The sequence below is a fragment of the Bos javanicus genome, chromosome 15 (assembly GCF_032452875.1).
Source record: "Bos javanicus breed banteng chromosome 15, ARS-OSU_banteng_1.0, whole genome shotgun sequence".
Lineage (NCBI taxonomy): Eukaryota > Metazoa > Chordata > Mammalia > Artiodactyla > Bovidae > Bos > Bos javanicus.
In genome coordinates, this window is record NC_083882.1 from 24,857,068 (window position 1) to 24,881,509 (window position 24,442).

General features: G+C 46.0%; 1 protein-coding gene across 1 annotated transcript; it reads left to right on the top strand.

The window, feature by feature from the left end:
- The first annotated feature begins 16,190 nt into the window (after positions 1–16,190).
- Positions 16,191–24,195, top strand: LOC133261758 (nicotinamide N-methyltransferase-like). Its single transcript, XM_061440366.1, has 3 exons — positions 16,191–18,853; positions 21,379–21,586; positions 23,189–24,195. Exons 1-3 carry the CDS (start codon positions 18,451–18,453, stop codon positions 23,619–23,621), a joined length of 1,044 nt encoding a protein of 347 aa, XP_061296350.1. The 5' UTR covers positions 16,191–18,450; the 3' UTR covers positions 23,622–24,195.
- The last annotated feature ends 247 nt before the right edge of the window (positions 24,196–24,442 follow it).

Consider the following 24,442-nt stretch of genomic DNA (forward strand, 5'->3'; position numbering starts at 1 on the left):
TGTTCTGGTTCTTCAAAAGAGCAGGAGCACCCAACACCCTGCATCCCCAGGGGGATCTGCTATTTGGGGGACTCTTGGAAGCCTCCCTTTCTTCATAGCTCCTGTGAGGTGCTGAGCGCTGGCTGCATTATTTACAAATCGGTAAACTGACACTATGACTCGTGGTGATGGCCGGTGAAGGTGAGGCTGGGCACCGAGATCTGTCATTCCATCAGCTCCGTCTCTTCTCTCCGCCAGGCCACCTGTCCAGGTGACACCCCTCCGACTCCTGGCCCGATCAACCCAGGTTGGACCATTTCCATTTAGTGATACGTTTTCACAGCTTCCACTCCTGTGTTGATTCAAAGCCTTTATCTCCCAGCTTTTTCTGCCTCATTCACATACCTGCCCAGAATTTGCTGGAAACCTGGGCCCTAGAGCCTTTGCTTCACTCTCAGTAGCCTATCCCAGGGCAGACCTAAGGCCAGCCTTAGCCAGAGGACCACGTCCCTCCGCCACTCACACTTGGGCAGGTCTGGAGAGCGAGGCCAGCTGTGGGCTCCTGCAGGGTGGTGTCACCAGGCTGCCTGGCACTGTCTGCTTCACCGAATGCCCTCAGGCCCCATGAGGCAGAGCTGAGCCCTGGCCTTGGGGCCTGGCAGCAACTGAAGCCCAGATGGGTCCCATCAGGGTGCAGCATATGGACCCATGGAATCGAGCACCCAGCTCCACTCTGACTGATGTGTGGTGGCTGCTATTCTGGGCTCCCCCCAGGGAACAGGGGCAACTGAGTCCTGGCTGAAAGAACCCAGTGTCCAGAGTCAAGAGGACCTAGGTCTGAGGCCAGCTCTGCCATTTGTCATGTGACCTCGACCGTAACTCCAAGCCACTCTGAGGTTCTATGTCCTCAGCTGTAAAATGGGGTACAGAAATGCTTGCCCTGTCTACCTTCAGGACACTGCCAACTGAAGCAAGGCATGTGAATCAGCTTTCTAAAGACCATGGTGCTATAAAATGAAACTTATAAATTAGTGGGAGAGAGGGCAGGCTCGGGGCCAGCCTGGGGGAGGGGCAGTGGTGCTAATGGCCTAGGCATTCATTTCCAGAGCTGGAGCCCTGTAGCCAGGACCCAGGAGACTTGGGGTGGGTTCCTGGGCGCTACTGGCATCACTAGGACTCTGTCACCACCTAGTGGACTCTGACTGCAGGTGCCTCTACTGGGCAGGCAGGTCTGCAAAGAGACTGGGAAAGCACATGCCCTTGCAAGGAACTTCGGTTCTTTGGGGGCACCCCATGCTATACCGGGTCTGAGGTAGGGCTTCCCAGGTGGTGCTAGTACTGAACAACCTGCCTGCCAATGCAGGAAATACAAGAGATGTGGGTTCGATCCCCGGGTTGGGAAGAACCCGTGGAGGAGGGCATGGCAACCCACTCCAGTGTTCTTGCCGGGAGAATCCCCATGGACAGAGGAGCCTGGCGGGCTACAGTCCATGGGCCAGATTGGGCTTCGTAAAGGGGGAAAGTGGTCCAGTTTCACACCAGAAAGGAAATGCTAAACTACTTGGGAGATGGTGCAGTAGGGTTTTCCAGAAGTTCACCCGAGTCAGTATTTCTACCCTGATCCTTTTTCTCCCGGCTGAGCAACTGGCCTTGTCAAATCCAGCCCCTCCCATCCCCAAAGGCTGCCATCAGCCAGCCCACATCCCAGGGATCCACGTGGCCTCATCTGACACTGAGGGAAGATCAGCCTCGAGGGGACCCAGCCCCTCAAAAGCTTTGCTGCTGGGAGAGAAGCAGGCAGGCCAGGGGGCTGCACAGGAGCTCAGAGGTCCCCAGCTCCACACGCGAAGGCCTGAGAGGCGACAGCAAAGAGCAAGGGGCGGTGGGACCAACTCTTACTTCCTGAGAACCTTCAGAGAGCCTAGGAGAGCCGTCATGGAAGGTTGCTAAGGTCAGTTCCTGCCTCTAAATAGAACTGCCCTTCTCATACAGCAGGTTGACCTGTGCCTGTCCCCAGGCCCTCCACAGCCCTCTCTGGCTGCTTAACACCTGAGTTCTCTGAGAGGTAGTGGACTCTCCTTGGACATTTGGGTCTGCAGGGTATTTGATTGGAAGTGATCTTCGGTTCAGAGAAGGCCATGGCACCCCACTCCAGTACTCTTGCCTGGAAAATCCCATGGACGGAGGAGCCTGGTAGGCTGCAGTCCATGGGGTCACGAAGAGTCGGACACGACTGAAGCGACTTAGCAGCAGCAGCAGCAGATCTTCAGTTGGGTCATTTTTGTCTCTCTTCTTGACTCTTGGCACCGCTGACCGTCTCAAACAGATTCAACAGAATGGTTTAGAAGACCCTTCCCAATGTGGCTCAGACGGTAAAGCATCTGTCTACAATGTGAGAGACCTGGGTTGGGAAGATTTCCTGGAGAAGGAAATGGCAACCCACTCCAGTACTCTTGCCTTGAAAATCCCATGGATGGAGGAGCTTGGTGCTGGCTACTATCTATGGGGTCGCAAAGAGTCGGGCACGACTGAGCGACTTCACTTCACTCCCAACGCTAAACTTCTGAGATTCTATGACTCTTGCCAACTATGAAGATCCTCAGAGCAAAGGATACCTCTGGCCCACATCACCTGTTAGCACTTGTTTCTCCCTCCGCCTGGATCGGGTGAGCCTCAGTTTAGAGCGAGCATCTAGTGACACCAGGTGGTGAGAAGTGGGAAACGCACATTTGATGGTTGGTCTGATGAGCAGAGAAAGGAACAGGGAAGGGAGGGAGTCAAAAGGAGAGGAGCAGGAACCGGTTGGACCATGCAAGTTAGATTTGATTGATAGCCACCGTATTCTCAGAAATCTCTTGCCATTTAGCACTCCTGCTTAACACCAGTTGTCCCAAGCAACTGCACTTGACCTTTCCGTTAACTCCCCAGAGCACAGCTGAGACCAGCCTGTAACATTTAAATTCGATTTCTCTGAAGTCTCAAGGACAACAGCAGAAAATAAGCACCAAGAACAACATAACATTAGCCCAGATCTCTGCCTGCCTGCCTTCAGGAGACCATGCCATCTTTAATCCCTAGGACCAAGAAACCCAATAAAGTGAGACCCAGAGTGAAGCGTCTAATGGATTACATGTCCATCCTATTGAAGGTCAGCCCCTCCTCCTGGACTCTGGGTCTCATCCTCCCTGTTTCTTCCAAACCCTTTGCTTTTGTACTTTTCTCTCTGCTGCACCCATTTCCCCCATTTTAACCAGATTATTCCCATCAGCATTACAAATATTTGTTATCAAAACTTCCCCTGACCCAAAGTCCCTCTTTAGTTACCAACTGAATCCTCCTCCTTTGAACAGCAAAATTCTAGAGAGAATTTTGCCCATACGCATTGCCTTCTGTCATTTTTCTTACAACATTTTCTGACCTGGGTTTTATCTCAGTTTTACTTCACTGAAATTGTCTTGTCAAGGTCATCAGTGGCTTCCAAGAGACTAAGGCTACTTTGCTGTCTTCATCTTGCTTGATCTCTCAGCAGCTTTCTAAATCCCTGGCTCCTTTTGGAAACACTTACTCTCCTGGCTTTAGCCTCTACCCCACAGCCTGCTGCTTCCCAGTCTCACTGACTCCTCCTCTGGAATTTTGGATATAATAGTAGACTATCTGTAACTGCTCCCCTGACCCTCTTTGCCTTAACTATCGACTGTCCCCTGTGGCATCCACTTCCGTCACTTTTATACTTGCTCAGTTCAGTTCAGTTCCGTCGCTCAGTCGTGTCTGACTCTTTGCGACCCCATGAATTGCAGCACGCCAGGCCTCCCTGTCCATCACCAACTCTGGGAGTTCACTCAGACTCACGTCCATCGAGTCGGTGATGCCATCCAGCCATCTCATCCTCTGTCATACCCTTCGCCTCCTGCCCCCAATCCCTCCCAGCATCAGGCTGCTGCTGCTGCTAAGTTGCTTTAGTCATGTCCAACTCTGTGCGACCCCATATATGGCAGCTAACCAGGCTCCCCAGTCCCTGGGATTCTCCAGGCAAGAACACTGGAGTGGGTTGCCATTTCCTTCTCCAATGCATGTGAAAAGTGAAAAGTGAAAGTGAAGTCGCTCAGTCATGTCCGATTCAGGCTAGTGACTCCCAAATCTTTCTCCCTTGTCTTTAATTTTCCATTGAGTTCCAGACTCAGTTACTTAATTAACACAAACATTTTAATATCAAACAGGCATCTCAAACTTACCATGTCCTTATCAGAAAGCCTGTCCGTACGTTTCCATGGGTATATATTAAATAGGATAACACTAGCTGTGATAACAAATAGATCCAAAACACACAATGCCTCCAGTGTGTCTTTGTGTACTCAATCACGTCCAACTCTTTGTGGCCCCATGGACTGTAGACTGCTAGGCTCCTCTGCCCATGGAATTTTCCAGGCAAGAATGCTGGAGTAGGGTGCTGTTTCCTATTCCAGGGGCCTCCAATATAAGTTTATTTCTCACTCCTTTAGCTATCTGAAGGTGGATGATTGTGGTTGGCAGGTGGCTCTTCTCTACAATCCTGTGGTTCTGCCATCCCTGAAGGTCTTGTCATCATCTTCATCTTCTAGAGGAAGGGAAGACAGAGTCTGAAGGGAGTTTTCCTGCTTTTTAAAAACCTTGGCCCAGTAATGATACGTATCTTTCCTGCTTTCATTCCGTTGGATTGTATTCTGTCACATGGGTACATCTAAGGGAAAGGGGAACAGGAAAATGCCTTTCAGCTATGTTCAGAGGGAGGAGAGTGAGTTTTGGTGAAAAGCTAGAGATTCCTTCTGCAATTGTCCTTCTAGTCTGTTTACACTCTTCTTCCCACATGTAAAACATTCCCAAAGAGAAATAACCCCCAATTCTACCCTATCATGGTACCCATTTCAAAATGCGGGGTCTCTGGTTGCTGTTCAGTCTTCACCGTCAGCTCTGTGAACTAAAAGCAAGTTACGTGTATCCCACCCACATCCACTGGTGCATGGCTAAAATAAATGACAACTGCCCATGCTATGCAGTAATCGGTTTTCTCCCCTTCTTGGTTTAAATCAAGGTTATAGTTCCCCTGCAGTTAGGTGTGGCCAGATGACTGATGTCTAACAATCACGTGGGTAGGAGTTATTTGTATTACTGTCGGGAAGAGGATTTTAAAGGCACTATCCCCTGGTGAAGTTTCCTAAGGCTCTCATGAGAAATTGCGACAACTTGATGGCTTAAACCAAGAGAAACTAGTTTTCCCACAGTTGTGGAAGACAGAAATCCAAGACCAAGGTATCAGATGGCCACATTCCCTCTTAAGACTCCAGGAGAGAATTTCTTTTGTCTCTTCTAGCTCCTGAGGCGCCTGACATTCCCTGGCTTGTGGCAGCATCCCTGACTCTGTACGTGAGCTTTTCCCCTGTGTGTCTGTTTCGTTTCTGTCTCTTTTAAGGATGTGCTCATTGGATTTGGAAAGTGAAAGTCACTCAGTCGTGTCTGACTCTTTGCCACCTGATGGACTATACAGTCATGGAATTCTCCAGGCCAGAATACTGGAATGGATTGCCATTCCCTTCTCCAGGGGATCTTTCCAACCCAGGGATGGAACCCAGGTCTCCCGCATTGCAGGTGGATTCTTTACCAGCTGAGCCACCAGGGAAGCCCAAAAATTCTGGAGTGGGTAGCCTATTCCTTAGATCTTTCTGACCCAGGAATCAAACTGGAGTCTCCTACATTACAGGCAGATTCTTTACCAGCTGAACTACCACCACAAATCCAATATGAGCTCATCACCATCCTTATCTTAACCACATTTAAGACCCCATTTCCAAGTAAAGTCATATGCTGAGGTTACAGTGGACATTTTTGGGAAGAAACCATACAATCCACTACAGCCCGCTTTATAATAAAAATCCCCTTCTGCAATTGGAAGCAAGGGGCTCATCCAAGTCTCAAGACCACAGCGATGGTGGAGGCCCTGTGCACAGGTACGTGTGAAGGACCCCTGCCCCAGCAGTGGGGAATGTTCTGAATCTCTAGCCTGGGAGGAGTCACCTTGTCCAGTGTTCTCAGAAAGCCCCGGCTCCAGCCTCTGAGGAATCATTTCTTGACTGTTATCTGTCCTGGCCCATCTCAAGTGGTCCTGGGAGGTGGGCCTCCCTTAGGACAGCACCTCTTTCACCACCAGCACCAGCAGTACAAGTTCAGGGGGACTGAGTATGATTTTAAGGTCTGAACTTCCAAGGCCTTTATTAGGCTAGGTTCATGGATTTTTTTGGCAATTCAGTTTCTTGAAAAACAACCTTTAGAGCCATTTGCTTCTAATCCATTCCTTGTGCTAGTAGACACACCCAAACTTCCTTCCGACACATAGTTGTCCAAACTGCTTTTATCGTTGGTATTATTATTGTTATTAGTAATTATTTTTCATCCTCAAATCTGACCCTCCTTGTGAACTTCCTGGTGGCTACCTGAGAGGGCTGGCTTGGGTGGAATCATAATACTCTTAATTTGATGTTTGCCATGAAGCTGAATCCCTTTGTAAGAGAATTTTAAGTAATGAACCCTTAATGCTTGAAGCCTTTCTCAGTCTTATTTCCTGTAATTACATAGGGCATACAAACAATCAGCTTACCTACATCCAAAAACACACAAATATCTAGATACACCCTATTTTCTTGTATTTCTTCTTCAAAAGTTTGTCAATAATATTTTGCTGTAAACACTAGAGAACAACCAACAAACCCTAGCATATACTCTGGTCCTTCCCCCAAAGTTTCTCTTAGAGCTATAGACTCAGTACATATTTGGTCTCTTTCAGGTTGTCAGGCAAGGGTTTTCCTAATTGTGTTATTTCTGCCTACCATGGGACTCCATCTTCCTAGCCAGCCATCCGTCTCTCCTTGTTGGCCACTGTCTATTTCCCTGTCCCGTCTTCCCCACTATCCTTTACCAGTGCTCCCTGCCTCACTGCCTTCCCTCGCTTCCCAGACAGAGCAGGCTTTTGTTTATGCTGTCCCTCTGTCTAAGCCTTTGCCAGGCTGCCTCCTGCACATATAATTGAGGTCTCAGCTCAGACATTGCTTCTTGGTGGAGTCTTCCCTGACCATCCCATTCAAGTGTGTTTCTTCACAGCATTTACCACCATCCAATATTATCTTCTTTATTTGCTTGCTCATCATGGCCCAGGCCCCATTCCCCTTGAGCATGGGCTGTGTGAAAACCAGGATCCTGTTGGCTGTGTTTGCCCCCTGCTGGTGTTAAGAATGGGGCTTGCCATACGGCTGTTATGATGACAAATGTCCATATTGTGTACCAGACACTGGTTTAGTTTTTTACTGAAAACTGTTTTTTAATGAAAAATTTCAAGATACACACGAGTAGAATAATATGATGAACCTCACAAAGCCCATCACCCAGATTCAACATTATCAAGAACACACTTGCTTTATCTATCCTTCTTTCTTTCCTTCCTTCATTTCTCATTCATTTTCCATGCTTCTGTTGAAGTCTTCTGTAGAAAATCCCAGGCATTTTGTCATTCCTCCCCCACCCCACTGTATCCTTCATTTTTTAAAAAGTTAATTTTTCTTACAGAATTTCAATGCCATTCATACACCTCAAAAAATTAGAAATGATTTCTTAGTATTATCACTTAGTCCATGTTCATATTTCCTTGATTACCTCAAAACTAACTTTTTAATCTTGGCCTGTTTGAAATAAGAACCAAGCTAGGTCCACACATTTGTTATTTCTCCTAAATCTCCTTCTCCCTGTCTCCCATACTGCTGACTTGTTGAAAAAAGTGGTTATTATCACGAACTTCTCAGCTATGAGATGATGAAGGTTGGAAATGGGGCTGGATAATAGGGATGAAAAGAAGGGAATGTTCTGAAGAGACCATGTGGAGTAGGGTCATCTGATTGACCCTGACTTGGGTCCATAGAGTGGAGACATCACTGCCCACTTGGAAGCACTCAGGAGCTATGAGAACAGTAATCGCCTTGCTCCCCCTTAGAGGGTCCCTGCTGTGACAGCTGAATGGAACCCTCAGATCAGCTAATTGTGTCTCTTGTTTTAGTCCCTTGCTCAGCCTCTCCCAGCTGGACAGACATCTGTACAATCCTCCCACTTCTTCCCAAAATTCCCTCTTTATCTTGCAGCCTCTGAAGCTTGTTGGGAAAGGGTCAGTCCCCACACACTATATGTACTGTGGTTCTCACACCAACTGTGCACCAAAACTCATGGAGTTTCTTCTGCTTCTGTAAAATCATACTCAAATATCTGACTACCTATCCCAAGCCATTGGAATGAGCACCTGTGGCCATAGGAATATGTATTTTAAAACCACTTTCTGGATGACCATGATGTAATTATGGACCTGGATCAGAAACTTTGTAGAATATACCAATGATGTGAGTCCTAAGATGAAATCTGTAAGGCAATTTCTGCCAGCAAAGTTGCAATTCCTCTGAGGTCAATCATCTCCCACATTTTTTGTTTAAAAAGGATATGAAAATTTTCATTTAAATTTTAATCATATACCTCAACATTTGGCACAGATGGTAAAGAATCTGCCTGCAATGCAGGAGACCTGGTTCAGTTCCTGGGTCAGGAAGATCCCCTGGAGAAGGAAATGGTCACCCACTCCAGTATTCTTGCCTGGAGAATTCCATGGACAGAGGAGCCTGGTGGACCACAGTCCATGGGGTTGCAAAGAGTCAGACACAACTGAGCAACTAATGCACATTATATATGTGTATTACTGTACTACCATATTAAGTATAAAACACACTAAAGTAAAAAAGTTGATTTTAAGTTTAGCAAGTAAACAGAAGTTCTAATATTTGCTTCTTGAAGCCCAGTGGGTTCTTTTGGATGCCTGCCCATCTGTGAACTACTGCTCTGGGATATTTTCAGCCAGTTTTTATTTGCCCAAGGCTTCCTCCAAGGGGCCCATTTGATGAGCTTCCAGATATCATTGAAAAGCTCCTCTTTTCTCTAACAGTCCTTGTCATAACCTTGAATCCTGCTTAGAGAGAGGTGTGTCTAGTTCATCTTGGTTGATTTTTTTTTTTTTTTTCCTCTACTGTTCAACCATGGAACCTTTCCAAATTAGTTGCTGAGCAGACAAAAAAGTTACGTCAGCTCTCCAGGTTTCATTGGACCCAAATCTTCCATTCCTCCCGTCACCTCTTGGATCTGAGGGGGCTCAGGACATGAAAATTTCCTAATGGATGTACCTAAGCCTAAAGAAGGAGAAAAGGTGATTAAGGGTCTAGAAGAAAAAGAAGGTACATTGGGGTAAGGAAGACTAGAATTTGCCGTTTCTAGAGCTCCTCCTTCCTTCCTGTAGATCTAAGATTCTATCAGTATCGTTTTCCATTAGCCTGAAAATCTTCCTTCAGTATTTCTTATACTACAAGTTTATTGGTAACAAATCCTCTCAGCTTTCATTTATATGAAAATACCTTTATTTCATGCTCATTTTTGAAGGATATTTTTGCTGGAAATGGAATTCTGTGTTGACAGTTATTTTATTTGTTTGTTTCAGGCTTTAAGGACATTATCCTTTATCTCCTGACCTCCACTGTTTCTGATGAGAACGTAGCCATTTACTGCATCCTTGTTCTCCTGTGTATAACATTTCATTTTCCTTTGGATGATTTCACAATTTGCACAAGTCTAACTATGATATTTCTGTTTCATTTAACCATGAGAGTAGTTTAGTTGCTAAGTTGTATCTGGGTCTTTTGCGATTCCATGGACTATAGTCTGCCAGGCTAGAAGAATTGATGGTTTTGGACTGTGGTGCTGGAGAAGACTCTTGAGAATCCCTTGGACAGCAAGGTGATCAAACCAGTCAATCCTAAAGGACATCCACCCTGAATATTCATTGGAAAGGCAAATGCTGAAGCTGAAGCGCCAATACTTTGGCCATCCCACGCAAAGACTCGGCTCTTTGGAAAAGACCCTGATGCTGGGAAAGATTGAAGGCAAGAGAAGAGGGCGACAGAGAATTAAATGGTTGAATGGCATCACTGACTCAATGGACATGAGTTTGAGCAAACTCTGGGAGATGGTGAAGGACAGGGAAGCCTGGTATGCTGCAGTTCATGGGGTTGCAAAGAGTCAGACATGACTTAGCAACTAAAGAAGCAAGCAAGCTCTATATTTCTGTCTTTGTGCCAGTACCATACTGTCTTGATAACTATGGCTTTGTAGTAGAGCCTGAAGACAGAAATATAGATCAATGGAACAAAATAGAAAGCCCAGAGATAAATCCACGCACATATGGACACCTTATCTTTGACAAAGGAGGCAAGAATATACAATGGATTAAAGACAATCCCTTTAACAAGTGGTGCTGGGAAATCTGGTCAACCACTTGTAAAAGAATGAAACTATAATACTTTCTAACACCATATACAAAAATAAACTCAAAATGGATTAAAGATCTCAACGTAAGACCAGAAACTATAAAACTCCTAGAGGAGAACATAGGCAAAACACTCTCTGACATACATCACAGCAGGATCCTCTATGACCCACCTCCCAGAATATTGGAAATAAAAGCAAAAATAAACAAATGGGACCTAATTAACCTTAAAAGCTTCTGCACATCAAAGGAAACTATTAGCAAGGTGAAAAGACAGCCTTCAGAATGGGAGAAAATAATAGCAAATGAAGCAACCGACAAACAACTAATCTCAACAATATACAAGCAACTCCTACAGCTCAACTCCAGAAAAATAAATGACCCAATCAAAAAATGGGCCAAAGATCTAAATAGACATTTCTCCAAAGAAGACATACAGATGGCTAACAAACACATGAAAAGATGCTCAACATCACTCATTATCAGAGAAATGCAAATCAAAACCACTATGAGATACCATTTCACACCAGTCAGAATGGCTGCAATCCAAAAGTCTACAAATAATAAATGCTGGAGAGGGTGTGGAGAAAAGGGAACCCTCTTACACTGTTGGTGGGAATGCAAACTAGTACAGCCACTATGGAGAACAGTGTGGAGATTCCTTAAAAAACTGGAAATAGAACTGCCTTATGATCCAGCAATCCCACTGCTGGGCATACACACTGAGGAAACCAGAAGGGAAAGAGACACGTGTACCCCAGTGTTCATCGCAGCACTGTTTATAATAGCCAGGACATGGAAGTAACCTAGATGTCCATCAGCAGATGAATGGATAAGAAAGCTGTGGTACATACACACAATGGAGTATTACTCAGCCATTAAAAAGAATACATTTGAATCAGTTCTAATGAGGTGGATGAAACTGGAGCCTATTATACAGAGTGAAGTAAGCCAGAAAGAAAAACACCAATACAGTATACTAACGCATATATATGGAATTTAGAAAGATGGTAACGATAACCCTGTATACGAGACAGCAAAAGAGACACTGATGTATAGAACAGGCTTATGGACTCTGCGGGAGAGGGAGAGGGTGGGAAGATTTGGGAGAATGGCATTGAAACATGTGAAATGTCATGTATGAAATGAGATGCCAGTCCAGGTTCAATGCACGATGCTGGACGCTTGGGGCTGGTGCACTGGGACGACCCAGAGGGATGGTATGGGGAGGGAGGAAGGAGGAGGGTTCAGGATGGGGAACACATGAGAAATAAAGGAATAAAAAATTAAAATAAAAATAAAAAAAATAAAAACTATTTCCAGCCTAAAAAAAAAAAAAAAAGAAGCAAGCAAGCAAGCAACTCTGATATGCCTTGTTGTGACTTGGGAGTTTGCTGAGCTTTTGAATCTGTAGGTTGATATATTACATCAAATTTAGGGAAGTTTTATCATTTTTATTCCTATATTTTTTCCTATACTATTCTTTTCCTCTTTTCCTTCAGGGATTCTAATTATGTAAATGTTAGCTTTACATTTTCCAACTGAGGCTCTGTTCATTTTGTTTCAACCTTTTTTTCTCTCTTTTCTTTGAGTTGGGTCATTTTTACAGCTCCTTCTCCAAGTTCAGGGACTCTTATTCCTGCCTTGTCCAATCTGCTGTTAAAACAATTCAGTGAATTCTTCACTTTAGATATTATATTTTCAGTTTAGAATTTCTCTTTAAAAAGTCTTCTCTTTGAGATTCCTTGTTTGATATTCATCAAGACTGTGTTTTCCTTTATCTACTTGAATAAATTTGTTAGTGTTTTGCTGAAAGTTTTACTTTTGTTTTAGCCTTGAAGGATTCATTAACAAAAGAAACTACTCAGTACACACACAAATAATTTCAATTTTTTATAGAAGATTACCTGACTCTATTTCAATATACAGCCATTAAAAAAAAAGAAACATTAAAGAGAAGTAACAGTGGATACATCACCAAATTGGGCCAAGCTAAATCCAGACTGACAGTGGGCTGGGAAGTCCTTTGTTAAAAGCAATCTGGAGTCCCAGTTGGGAAAGTGTCCTGGGCAGTACTTCCACCCCATGACTCAGACTTCAAATTGCAGTTTTGGGGCTCTGGCTTATAATCCTAAGCCACAAAATGATATTATCATCAATTCATGTGCAAAAATGCAACTTTGGTTTTACTTTAACCATTTTACAATGCTGTTTGTTTCACCTTGTAAGTTACAGGACTTAGTTACACCCCAGGGGTTGGCCAGACCCTTAGGGGCTCAAGAATTCCAAGACACACTCCTTTTCTTTTCTAAAGTGCTGCCTGACTTGCTGTGCTTGCAGGCAGGCATGGAATCTGGACAGTATCCAGGCAGATCAGAAGCAGATCAGAGGTTTCTAAAGCCTGAACAAGACTTCTCCATTTTAATTTCCCTATTACATTTGCACTCATCTCACACGCTAGTAAAGTCATGCTCAAAATTCTCCAAGCCAGGCTTCAGCAATACGTGAACGGTGAACTTCCAGATGTTCAAGCTGGTTTTAGAAAAGGCAGAGGAACCAGAGATCAAATTGCCAACATCTGCTGGGTCATCGAAAAAGCAAGAGAGTTCCAGAAAAACATCTATTTCTGCTTTATTGACTATGCCAAAGCCTTTGACTGTGTGGATCACCATAAACTGTGGAAAATTCTGAAAGAGATGGGAATACCAGACCACCTGACCTGCCTCTTGAGAAAACTATATGCAAGTCAGGAAGCAACTGTTAGAACTGGACATGGAACAACAGACTGGTTCCAAATAGGAAAAGGAGTACATCAAGGCTGTATATTGTCACCCTGCTTATTTAACTTATATGTAGAGCACATCATGAGAAATGCTGGAAGAAGCACAAGCTGGAATCAAGATTGCTGGGAGAAATATCAATAACCTCAGATATGCAGATGACACCACCCTTATGGCAGAAAGTGAAGAGGAACTAAAAAGCCTCTTGATGAAAGTGAAAGAGGAGACTGAAAAGTTGGCTTAAAGCTCAACATTCAGAAAACGAAGATCATGGCATCTGGTCCCATCACTTCACGGGAAATAGATGGGGAAACAGTGGAAACAGTGCCAGACTTTTTTGAGGGGGGGGGCTTCAAAATCACTGCAGATGGTGATTGCAGCCATGAAATTAAAAGACTCTTACTCCTTGGAAGGAAAGTTATGACCAACCTAGATAGCATAGGTCCGTCTAGTCAAGGCTATGGTCTTGCCAACAAAGGTCCGTCTAGTCAAGGCTGTGGTTATGTATGGATGTGAGAGTTGGACTGTGAAGAAAGCTGAGTGCCAAAGAATTGATGCTTTTGAACTGTGGTATTGGAAAAGACTCCTTAGAGTCCCTTGAACTGCAAGGAGATCCAACCAGTCCATTCTAAAGGAGATCAGTCCTGGGTGTTCTTTGGAAGGAGTGATGCTAAAGCTGAAACTCCAATACTTTGGCCACCTGATGTGAAGAGTTGACTCATTGGAAAAGACTCTGATGCTGGGAGGGGTTGGGGGCAGGAGGAGAAGGGGACAACAGAGGATGAGATGGCTGGATGGCATCACCGACTTGATGGACATGAGTTTGGGTGAACTCCGGGAGTTGGTGATGGACAGCGGGGGAGACACACATCCAGAGAGAAAGGGTATGGGCATCCTCTGTAATGAGGAGGAGTATAATAAAGAGGGAATGTAAATCACTTCTATAGGACAGTCTTTCCAGGTCTTTGTTTCCCTTTGGCTAATTATCTTGTTTCTTTCTTCACATCTGACTGCTCCTTGGACACTCTGCAAGATATGTGCGCAAACTTTTTCTAAGATGGATCTCACCGCAGAGGCCTGTGAGTGCATAGCCACACTTATTATGGGGTGGGCCCCTCCCATTTTGACCAAGAAGCCTTCCTACTCAGGTGTAGACAGGAAGGTCTGTCTTGACCTCAGGAGAAGGCACCTTATGTCTTTGTTTTAGCAGAGCTCAACTTTCTCCACCAGCTTTGTCCTTGGAGTGTCTGGATGAGAATAAAGCTTGAATTCTACTCCACTTGATAAACAACAGCTGTCTGGCCCAGGGGCCGCCTGTCTCCTACATCACGACCTCTAATATTTCCATTCAGCTCTCAACTCCATAGCAGCCAGGTTGTTACAGTCTCAGCCTGTGCATGGGCAGCCCAGTCTTTGATCAAAACTGACAGGGAACCCCTGTTATGGGTGAAATTGTCCTCCCCCCAAAAGCTACACTGGAATCTTAGCCCGTAATATTTTAAAATGTGACTTCTTTCCAAATAAGTTTTGGAGATGAGGTTTTCATAAAGGTGGTTGTTGTTCAGCTGCTAAGTCATGTCTTTCCAGCCCCATGGACCGCAGCTTGCCAGGCCTCCCTGTCTCTCACTGTCTTCTGGAGTGCGCCCAAGTGCATGTCCTTTGACTTGGTGATGGTCTCCAATCACTTCATCCTTCATAAAGGTAATTAAGCTAAAATGAGGTCATCAAAGCGATTCCTAATCCGACAGAACTAGTGTCCCTTATAAAAAAGTATATTGGGGGCTTCCTTGATGGAGCAGTGGTAAAGAATCCACTTTTTGGGTTTGATGGGTTTGATCCCTGGTCTGGGAAGATCCCACGTGCCTTGGAGCAACTGAGCCCGTGTGCCACAACTGTTGAGCCCATGCTCTAGAGCCCGTGGTCTGCAGCAAGAGAAGCCACCACAGTGAGAAGCTGCCCACCACAACCAGAGAGGAGCCCCCCTCACCGCAGCTAGAGAAAACTCGGCACAGCCAAAAATGAATCAATCAATAAAATTTTTTTCAAAAAGGATATCAGACAGAGAGACGTGTGCACAGTGAGAAAGCCACATGAAGGATGAAGGAAGGAATCAAGGAAGAGATCTTGAAGCCAATGGATGTCAAAGAGTGACCAGTGGGAGGCATGAGAGTTTCTCCCTCGCAACTCTCAGAAGCCACCAACGCTGATGATGCCTTGATTTCAGGCTTCCAGCCTCCAGAATTATGAAAGAATGAATTTCTGTTATTTAAGCCATCCAGTTAGTGGTTCTGTGTTAAGGCAGCCCCAGAAAATGAATATGTGTCCACATAGAATTTGGGAGCCCCCTTTATGTGACTCCCTCCGCACTGGCTGCTAACCCCACAAGTTCCATTTGCTCCAGCAGCTCCAAACTCTGCTCTTGGCTTCTTCAGCTCAGCAGGACACCTGGACTCTTCCTGGTTCGCACTCCTTCGTGCTGCAGTCAGGACATTTGTCCCCAGGCAGTCAGCTCGTGAGAGCTGGGCTCACTTTATGTGTTCTTCTCTGAGGAATTGCAGCTGTGCACTGCCTATGGTCCAGTGCCTGAAAACACGTGTCATTTTGTCTAGCTTTGTAGCTGTTTATGGTGAAAGGCAGCTCCAATATTTGTTAGTGGCCAGAAGTGAAATTTCGGTTTTAAGTTCTTTGAATCTATTCATTTAATCTTCTCAACAACTCTGTGGGAGTAAGTTACTGTCCTCATGAGTTCTAGATTAAAAAAAAAAAAAAAGAGGCAAAGAGAAAAAAGATTAAATGACTTGTCCAAGAGTATATCTTTTAAGTGGTGGAGCTAGATTCTGAATCTAAGCAGTTTAGCTGCCAAGTCTATGCTCAGTGAGTGCACCTATTTTGAATAAGTGAATAGATAGCTATCTCTTTTACCTTTTATCCATTTGCCTTCTGCTCCACCTGTTTAGGAAAATTCCAACATTACATCAGCCCAGTATCTTCACTTTTCCTGGAACCAGACTTCTAAGAACGCTGGGGGCGGGGGGGGGGGGGGGGGGGGGCGGAAACTTCTGGGAAGAATAAACTTTTATCAAGAATAAACTCTTATCCAGTTACCCAGGGCTTTGAAAATACCTAGTAATTCTGTACGTCCCCAGTGTCTGCCCTCCATTTGCTGTTTATTCTCACCTCAAATTTCAAACATCTGTACTTGTTATTTTCAAGAAAAATACAATTTCCAGCCGTGATCTCAGTTTCTTACTCATTCCTATCAACCTGACTTGTATTGGCACCCATTCTTGCCTTTTCCTCTACTGTCAAAATATTTGGTGTTTCTATGCCTGTCTAAGGCTTATCCACTTTTACTGCTGCCCCACGTCTTTCTTCCCCTTCACAGCCAAGCTCTGGAAGTGTTGTTTACACCCTCTGCCTACATTTCTTCATCTTCCTTTCGCCCAGCTCAATCTGGTGGCTGTACTTATAACTTCATTCCTTTATTAATGTCAGCTTTTATTTTTATCAGTTTCACCATTTTGCTTTCTTTAAATGTGTTGAATCTTTTTTCATTCCTTGATTTGAATGCTTCATTCATTGTCTTGTTTATTAATGTGAATATTTAGCATCATGAACTTTCCCCTGTTTTATCTGTGTCTTATAGATGCTTATCTGCAGAATTCCTTCCTAAATAGTTTTTTTCTATAGAGTTTAAAATTTTTGTTTTGATTTTCTCATTGATCCGAAAGTATTTATCAGATAATTAAAAAAAATTTTTTTTAAATTTTATTTATTTGTTTTTGGCTGTGCTGGATCTTTGCTGCTGCGTGGGCTTTTCTCTAATGGTGGCGAACTGGGGCTACTCTGTAGTCGCAGTGCACGGGCTTCTCACTGTGGTGGTTTCTCTTATCGTGGGCCATGGGCTCTAGGGAGCTTGGGGGTTCAGTAGCTGCGACCCCCCGCCCCCAGCCCTAGAGTGTGCAGGCTCGATAGCTATGGCACACGAGCTTGGTTGCACCAGAGAATTATAAAATGTCCCCAAAGTAGAAATAATATAAAGTAATATACTCTGTTCAAAACACCATAACATAGATACCAATTATAAAACCAGAAAACAAGAGGCTCTACCACACAGAAGGATCTAAATTTTCTGGGGCTTCCCTGGTGGCTCAGTGGTAAAGACTCTGCCTGCCAATGTAGGGGACATGGGAGGATGCTGCATGCCTTGGAGTAAATAAGCCTGTGAGCCCCAACTACTGAGCCCACACAGATGTGATGGCTTCACAGCCCAGAACATCCTGAGGAGCAGAAGAGTGATTTCCCTTGCTCCTGAGTGGGCAATGGAAACAGGAAAAAGAGAGAGAGATATACAGGCATGGAGGTTGGGAAAGGATGTTGCAACCCTTGTTAATCAGTGAGCTGGGACCAGATTATGCAACAAGATCTCATTCGATGCCAACAGCATGGATGAAAAAAAAGTGCCAGCTCCCGTGCCTGGCACCAAGTAAGTTCCCCACCCTCACCCCTGGTAAAGGAAGACTACATAATTGAGATAAAATGTCTACCACCCATTTGCATGGGGCTTCGAGAAGAAATTTAGTTCAGTCATAGAACAATTTTGTACACTTGTCCCACAACATCTGTTAGCTCCCGCTGAGATCTTTCTGTGAGTTCTAGAACTTTATCCAAGTTAGATTAGATTTTTCAGTTTCAAGTTGAGTATACTCAAAACAAAACCCATCTCCTCTCATCATCTTACTCTCCTCACTCCCCAACTATAACCTATTCTTCTTCTTGTCTTCCCTGTTTTACTAAATACTATCAACGTTTATTCAGTTGTCTAGGACAGAAACCAGGGTGTTGTGTTGGAGGGTGGGTGTGTAGTTCAGAAAACACTAAAAATTAAAAACTAACTAAGGGAGGCCTGGCATGCTACGATTCATGGGGTCGCAAAGAGTCGGACACGACTGAGCGACTGATCTGATATGATCTGAAGACATCTCATCCAGGGCTTCCTTAGTGGCTCAGAAGGTAAAGAATCTGCCTGCAATGCAGGAGACCTGGGTTCAATTCCTGCATTGGGAAGATCCCCTGGAGGAGGGCATGGCAACCCCCCTCCCCCCAGTATTCCTGCCTGGAGAATTCCCATGGACAGAGGAGCCTGGTGGGCTACAGCCCATGGGGTCACAAAGAGTCAGACATGCCTGAGCGACTAAGCACAAGATATCTCATCCTGGGATCTCTCATCTATAGTGGGGCTTTGCTGGAGATTTTGTTTAAAAATTAGACGTGCTTTTTAAATAGTTCGAAAAATCATTGTAGAAGAGGATGCAATAAATGGAGCAAAAGAGACTAACACTTCCAAACAAGCCAGAGCTACTGAAAAGCCTGGGGGCTGGGGAAGGGAACTGGAGAGGTGAATGGCCAAAGGGAGGCAGGTTCAGGAAACATCCTTTGTTGGCTGCTCTGGTCTTCATCCCAGTGTTTGTTCTGAGGGCTGGAGGGAGGACAAAGTCTGAGCCCCACAAAGAAGGGCCCAGGGAATCAGTTTGCGTGCTGCTCCTTCCTGGACAAAACTCACTGCTCTCCATGGCTCTTCAGGAACGCCAGGAGCCTGATGTCTACCAGGAGAATTTTGAGCCCACATCCTACCTGGAGTATTACAGGATGAACCAGGATCCCGTCGGGGATGAAGTCCTCCATTTCCTGCTAAAACACTACAATGCCACCTTTAAACCAGGTGCTGATCCCCTTCAGCCCTGGGGCAGGTTTGTGGGAGGAAGGGTGGCCACACAAATTTTAAACCAGATGCTGGTTTTCTTTCATTGTAGGGCAGTCCTCGAGTAGGAGTGGGAAAGGATGGCCAGACCATTAATAGCAACTTGGGATCTTCAGAGGGTGTGCCTCTGCCCTACAGGAAGATTTTTTTTTTAATTTATTTTATTTATTATTCATTTTTGGCTGCACTGGTTCTTCCTTGCGCCACAAGGGTTTCCTCTAATTGCAAGGAGCTGGGGCTACTATTTGTTGAGGTGCACAGGCTTCTCACTGCGGTGGCTACTCTCGTTGCAGAGCATGGGGTCTAGGCACGTGGGCTCAGCAGTTGCAGCTCGAGTGTTTAGATGCCCCACGGCATGTGGAATCTTCCCTGGTCATAGACTGAACCCGTGTCCCCTGCATTGGCAGGCGGATTCTTAACGACTGGAGTACCAAAGAGGTTAGGAAGAGTTTAGATACACTTGATGTATGGTACATGGTGGCATCCTCTCAAAGTTTCTGAGGTCAGATTCTCTCTTCCCATAAAGCCTGAGAGCTGTGGTCTTTGATGATCCTGAATAGGCCTGTCTTCTCCCTATCCCTTGCAAGGGAAACCTGAAGGGCATCCGAAAGTGTAGGGAAGCTTTGCTTCTTTGCCCTTCTGCCTGATTGCCGCTGTGGCCCATGCAAACATCGTGAGTGGTTGGCTCTCAGATTTGCACCTCCCCCGTCACTGCCGCCCCAGGGAAGTATAGTGCTAGGCTGGCTGGACCACTAAAATCAAATGCTGGGTATCTTTTCATCATTCATATGGGAAGAAAACATAACCCAGTAGCCAGAATTTCTCCAATTAAAATTTTCTGCCATCAAATTTTCTTAAGCCTTTGATGCCTACTTCAATTTATTTGCTACTGAACCCTACAGCAATGGCACCCCACTTCAGTACTCATGCCTGGAGAATCCCAGGGACGGTGGAGCCTGATGGGCTGCCGTCTATAGGGTCGCAGAGAGTCGGACACAACTGAAGTGACTTGGCGGCAGCAGTACCCTACAGATATAACAACATACAGGCAAGCAAGTGTAGTAGCAGATTAGCTGGCTCATCTCAGCAGTCAGTCAGGACCAGTTAGTTTTCTGTCCTCTTGGCCATGTTTATCTTGGAAGCCCCCTGTGTGTGTACTCAGTCGCTCAGTCATGTCCGACTCTGTGACCCCATGGACTGTAGCTCACCAAGCTCCTCTGTCCATGGGATTCTCCAGGCAAGAGTACTGGAGTGGGTTGCCATGCCCTTCTCCATGGGATCTTTCTGACCCAGGGATCAAATCCACATCTCTTATGTCTACCTGAATTGGCAGGTGGTGTTTTTTTTTTTTTTTTAACCACTAGTGCCACCTGGGAAGCCCCTGGAAGCCCCTTGCCAAGGTCCAAACACTCTTGATATTTTGTGTCAACCAGTCTCTGGTGGATGGAGAGAAACAAGACAGGAAGGGGAGGCCAAGTGTTCTTCACAGGCCCTGTTTTCTCCTTTTAGTCCCCAAACTGCCAAGCAAGTTTCTGGGATACAGTTGATATTCAATACATGTTTGCTGATTGATCTTTGGAACATTACATGTGGTCTCAGTGGGGCCATAGGGCACATCAACAAAGAGTGCTTGGGACAGGGCAACCAGTGTACTCAAGAATGGAATCAGATTTTTCCTTTGGACACTTTTTAAAAATTTAGTTAATGTATTTATTTCATTGCTACGTGTGGGCTTTCTCTAGTTGCAGAGAGCAGGGGCTCCTCTCTAATTGTCGTGTGTGGGCTTCTCTTGTGGAGCACAGGCTCTAGGGCGCACAGGCTCGATAGTTGTGGCTTGAGGGCTTAGTTGCCCCGTAATATGTAAAATCTTCTGGGACCAGGGATCAAACTGTGTCCCCTGCACTGACAGATGGATTCTTAATTACTGAACCACCAGGGAAGTCCTGGACACTTTACAGTGGTAAATTGGTAGGTGAAATGTCGATGCTGGTTCTTTAACACTCTACCCCTAAACAAGCTCTCTTGTTCCTAACACTCCCCTCCTGCAAAAACTCTCCATGCTCAGTGTGCTGGAGCTGTTAGTGCAGCAAAGTTCCCAGTCCTGGAGGTTACATGCCCCGATGGTCAAGTCCTTGTGGCCTCTCCCAGTGGAGCAAGAAGAGCAGAATCTTTTGGGAAGCGTGGGCCTTGGAGCCCTCAGTCAGTCAGTCAGTCCAGTCACTCAGTCGTGTCCGACTCTTTGCGACCCCGTGAATCGCAGCACGCCAGGCCTCCCTGTCCATCACCAACTCCCGGAGTTTACTCAAACTCACGTCCATCGAGTCGGTGATGCCATCCAGCCATCTCATCCTCTGGCGTCCCCTTTTCCTCCTGCCCCCAATCCCTCCCAGCATCAGAGTCTTTTCCAATGAGTCAACTCTTCGCATGAGGTGGCCAAAGTACCCAGGTACTAATGATTCAGAAGGAATATTCCTATTCTGAAACAGGTGGGCTGGAAGGGAAACTCCTGATTGACATCGGCTCTGGGCCCACCATCTACCAGTTCCTCTCTGCCTGTGAGTCTTTCCAAGAGATCATCGCCACTGACTACACAGACAAGAACCTCCAGGAGCTGGAGAAGTGGCTGAAGAAGATGCCAGGGGCGTTTGACTGGTCTCCAGTGGTGAAATACGTGTGTGAGCTTGAGGGGAACAGGTAAGGGGGTTGTTGCTTGTTTTCAGATCTGCATGATCTTCACTTAGCTCCTAATCAAGAATTTTCCATGGAGTTTGTGTACAAATGGCAAGGTAGATGGAGGCTGAGAAGGAAGGAAGGAATTCAGTGGAACCCGAAGAAGAAAGGAGGAAGAGTGAGATATGAATCCTATAAAGACCAAAACAGGCAATAGGAAGAGCTGTCTAGAGACAAACCTGGAGCCAGGAGGAAACATCACCAAGGTCCACAAGGAAGCCAAGGTCTGAGCCCAAGCAGGAGAACCCTCCCGGCTGCCTCCTTTCTGATTGGCTGGTGCCCTGTTGTTCCAGTTACAACTTCCAGGGAGCTCTAAACTTGTGGAATCTTTTTGTGGATTGCAGGAGATAAGGGTTAGAATTAAGACAATCTTGCATGGCAAGTGGAACAGAATTTACTTACCTTGTATATTTTCATTTAATTTCAAGGCACCAGGAAGGTCTACCATTGCCCTTCCACTCCCCAAATATCATCCTCCCTAGTTAAGATGGTTGAAGTTGTGCATTAGTTTCTTATTCCTTCTGCTTAAAACTATGATTTATTTTTTACTTTTTAAACATTGAGGTATAGTTAATTTACAGTGTTGTGTTAGTTTCAAGTATATAACAAACGACTGAAGCTGAAGCTGAAACTCCAATACTTTGGCCACCCGATGCAAAGAGCCGACTCATTAGGAAAGACCCTGATACTGGGAAAGACTGAGGGCAGAAGGAGAGGGGGCAACAGAGGATAAGATGATTGGATGGCATCACTAACTCAACACATGAGTTTGAGCAAACTCCAGGAGATAGTGAAGGACAGGGGGGCATGGCGTGCTGCCGTTCCTGAGGTCACAGAGAGTCAGACACGACTTAGTGACTGAACAAAACTATGATTCCATACACATATACTTATATGTGTGTATATATATATATATATATATATATATTCCTTTTCAGATTCTTTTCTATTATGGGTTATTTAGGTTATTAAAAGATATTGAGTATAGTTCCCTGTGCTCTAAGTAGGTCTTTGCTGTTTACCTATTTTATATACAGTAGAGTGTATGTTAAGACTACGTGTTTTAAAAAATACAGAGCTGGAAAGAGTAGGCCTTTAAGTGCTAGTACTTATTCATACTGCATAATGCATGTGGCCCACATCCTGAGAACAGGTAAGAAGGGAATGTGTGAGTCGAGGAGGAGGTTGAATGGGGTGGCCAGCCCCCACAATGTCCCCCAAGCTCACACTGTAGTTTTGCTCCTCTGAGTCCAGGCAGACATTCTGTTTCTGGGGGCACTTGTCGGGTCATGTGAGATACGGGCTAGCAGAAAGAGAATGGGCTAACCTCCAGGGGTGCAGGGCCAGAAGGGGGCCCCTGACCCGTGACCCCAGGGTGGGCAGGTGCTGGGCTTCACTTTGTTCCCAGCTGCTCTCTCTATGGGACTCAGTTTTCTCATCTGTAGAACCGGCAGCCTGCTGCTCTGGGAGCCGGAACGCCAGGCAGAGAATGGCTGGGAGTGACGTGAGTGGTCCACATGGTGAGCATGACCCAGCCGGCCTCTCTCTTTCTTCCTTCCCGTCCAGAGATAAGTGGGCCGAGAAGGAGGAGCACGTAAGGAGAGCTGTCACCCAGGTGCTCAAGTGTGATGTCCTGAAAGAACGGCCCCTGGAGCCCGCGGTCCTGCCCCCCGCCGACGGCCTCATCTCCTCCCTCTGTCTTGAGGCTGCCTGCCCCACCCCGCAGGCCTGCCGGGATGCCCTGCGCCATCTCAGGACCCTGCTCCGGCCCGGGGGCCATCTGGTGCTGAGCGGGGGCTTCGAGACCACCTTCTTCATGGTGGGGGACAAGAGGTTCTCCACTCTGCCCCTGAATGAGAAATTCCTGCGGGAGGCCCTGCAGGAGGCTGGCTTCATCATTGAGAAGCTGGAGAAGGTCACTCGGGCCGCTGAGACCCATTTGGATAACCGCTCTGACTACACAGGGCTGTTCTTCCTGGTGGCCCGGAGAGGGGACTAGAGGCAGAGGCTTGGAGGAGCGGGTTGGGGGCGGGGGGCGGGCTTGGGGCCATCCCTCTGCCACCTCGATTGTATTTCTCTCCATTTCACCAGCTTCACTTCTAACGCTTGCTGGCAGATGATCGCCAGGTCAATTGGGATGCTTCTCCCAGAGAGGTTTATAATGTATTCCACTAATGGCCCCAGGCTGGGAAAAAGAATTGGGCCAGAGAAAGAAAGCTGCGTCTCCTTCCATCTGGGCTCCTTCAGGGTTGCGTGGAATAAAGTGGGAAGGACCCTTCCCACTCTCTGATTTTAGGCAATTCGGACTGCCCACCTTCTGAGCTCAGTCTCCAACTCCCTCCCCATGCCTGCTAATCCTGCAGCCTTGCCCCTTGAAATGGAAAGCACACGCATGGATTTTGATACTTGGCTCTCTGATTCAACTTGCTCTTGTGACTTTAGGTGGGCACCTAATATCTCAGAACCTCAGTTTCCCCATCTCTGAAATGGAAATCATCACACCTCTCCCCAGGGTTTCTGTGACACCCAAAAGGTATAACATGAATACCCTTAGTAAATAACCATGTGAGCGAGCTTGTGTGTTTTTTAAGCTTGGCTGACCTTGTAGAGACCTTGTCACAGGATGTGATAAGATGGCATAAGGAGTTCTGAAGAGAGCTAGAGAATTGTTTTCCTTCGCTGTCCAGTGAACCCCACCTTACCCCGTCTGGGCAGGGATGGGACACATGGGAAAGACTTTTTGAGGGAAGTAGGGAGCAAATTGGTGAAAGGGTGACCAAGAGTAAGCCAAGTGAAGGAGTCGGGGTGAAGGGCAAGAAC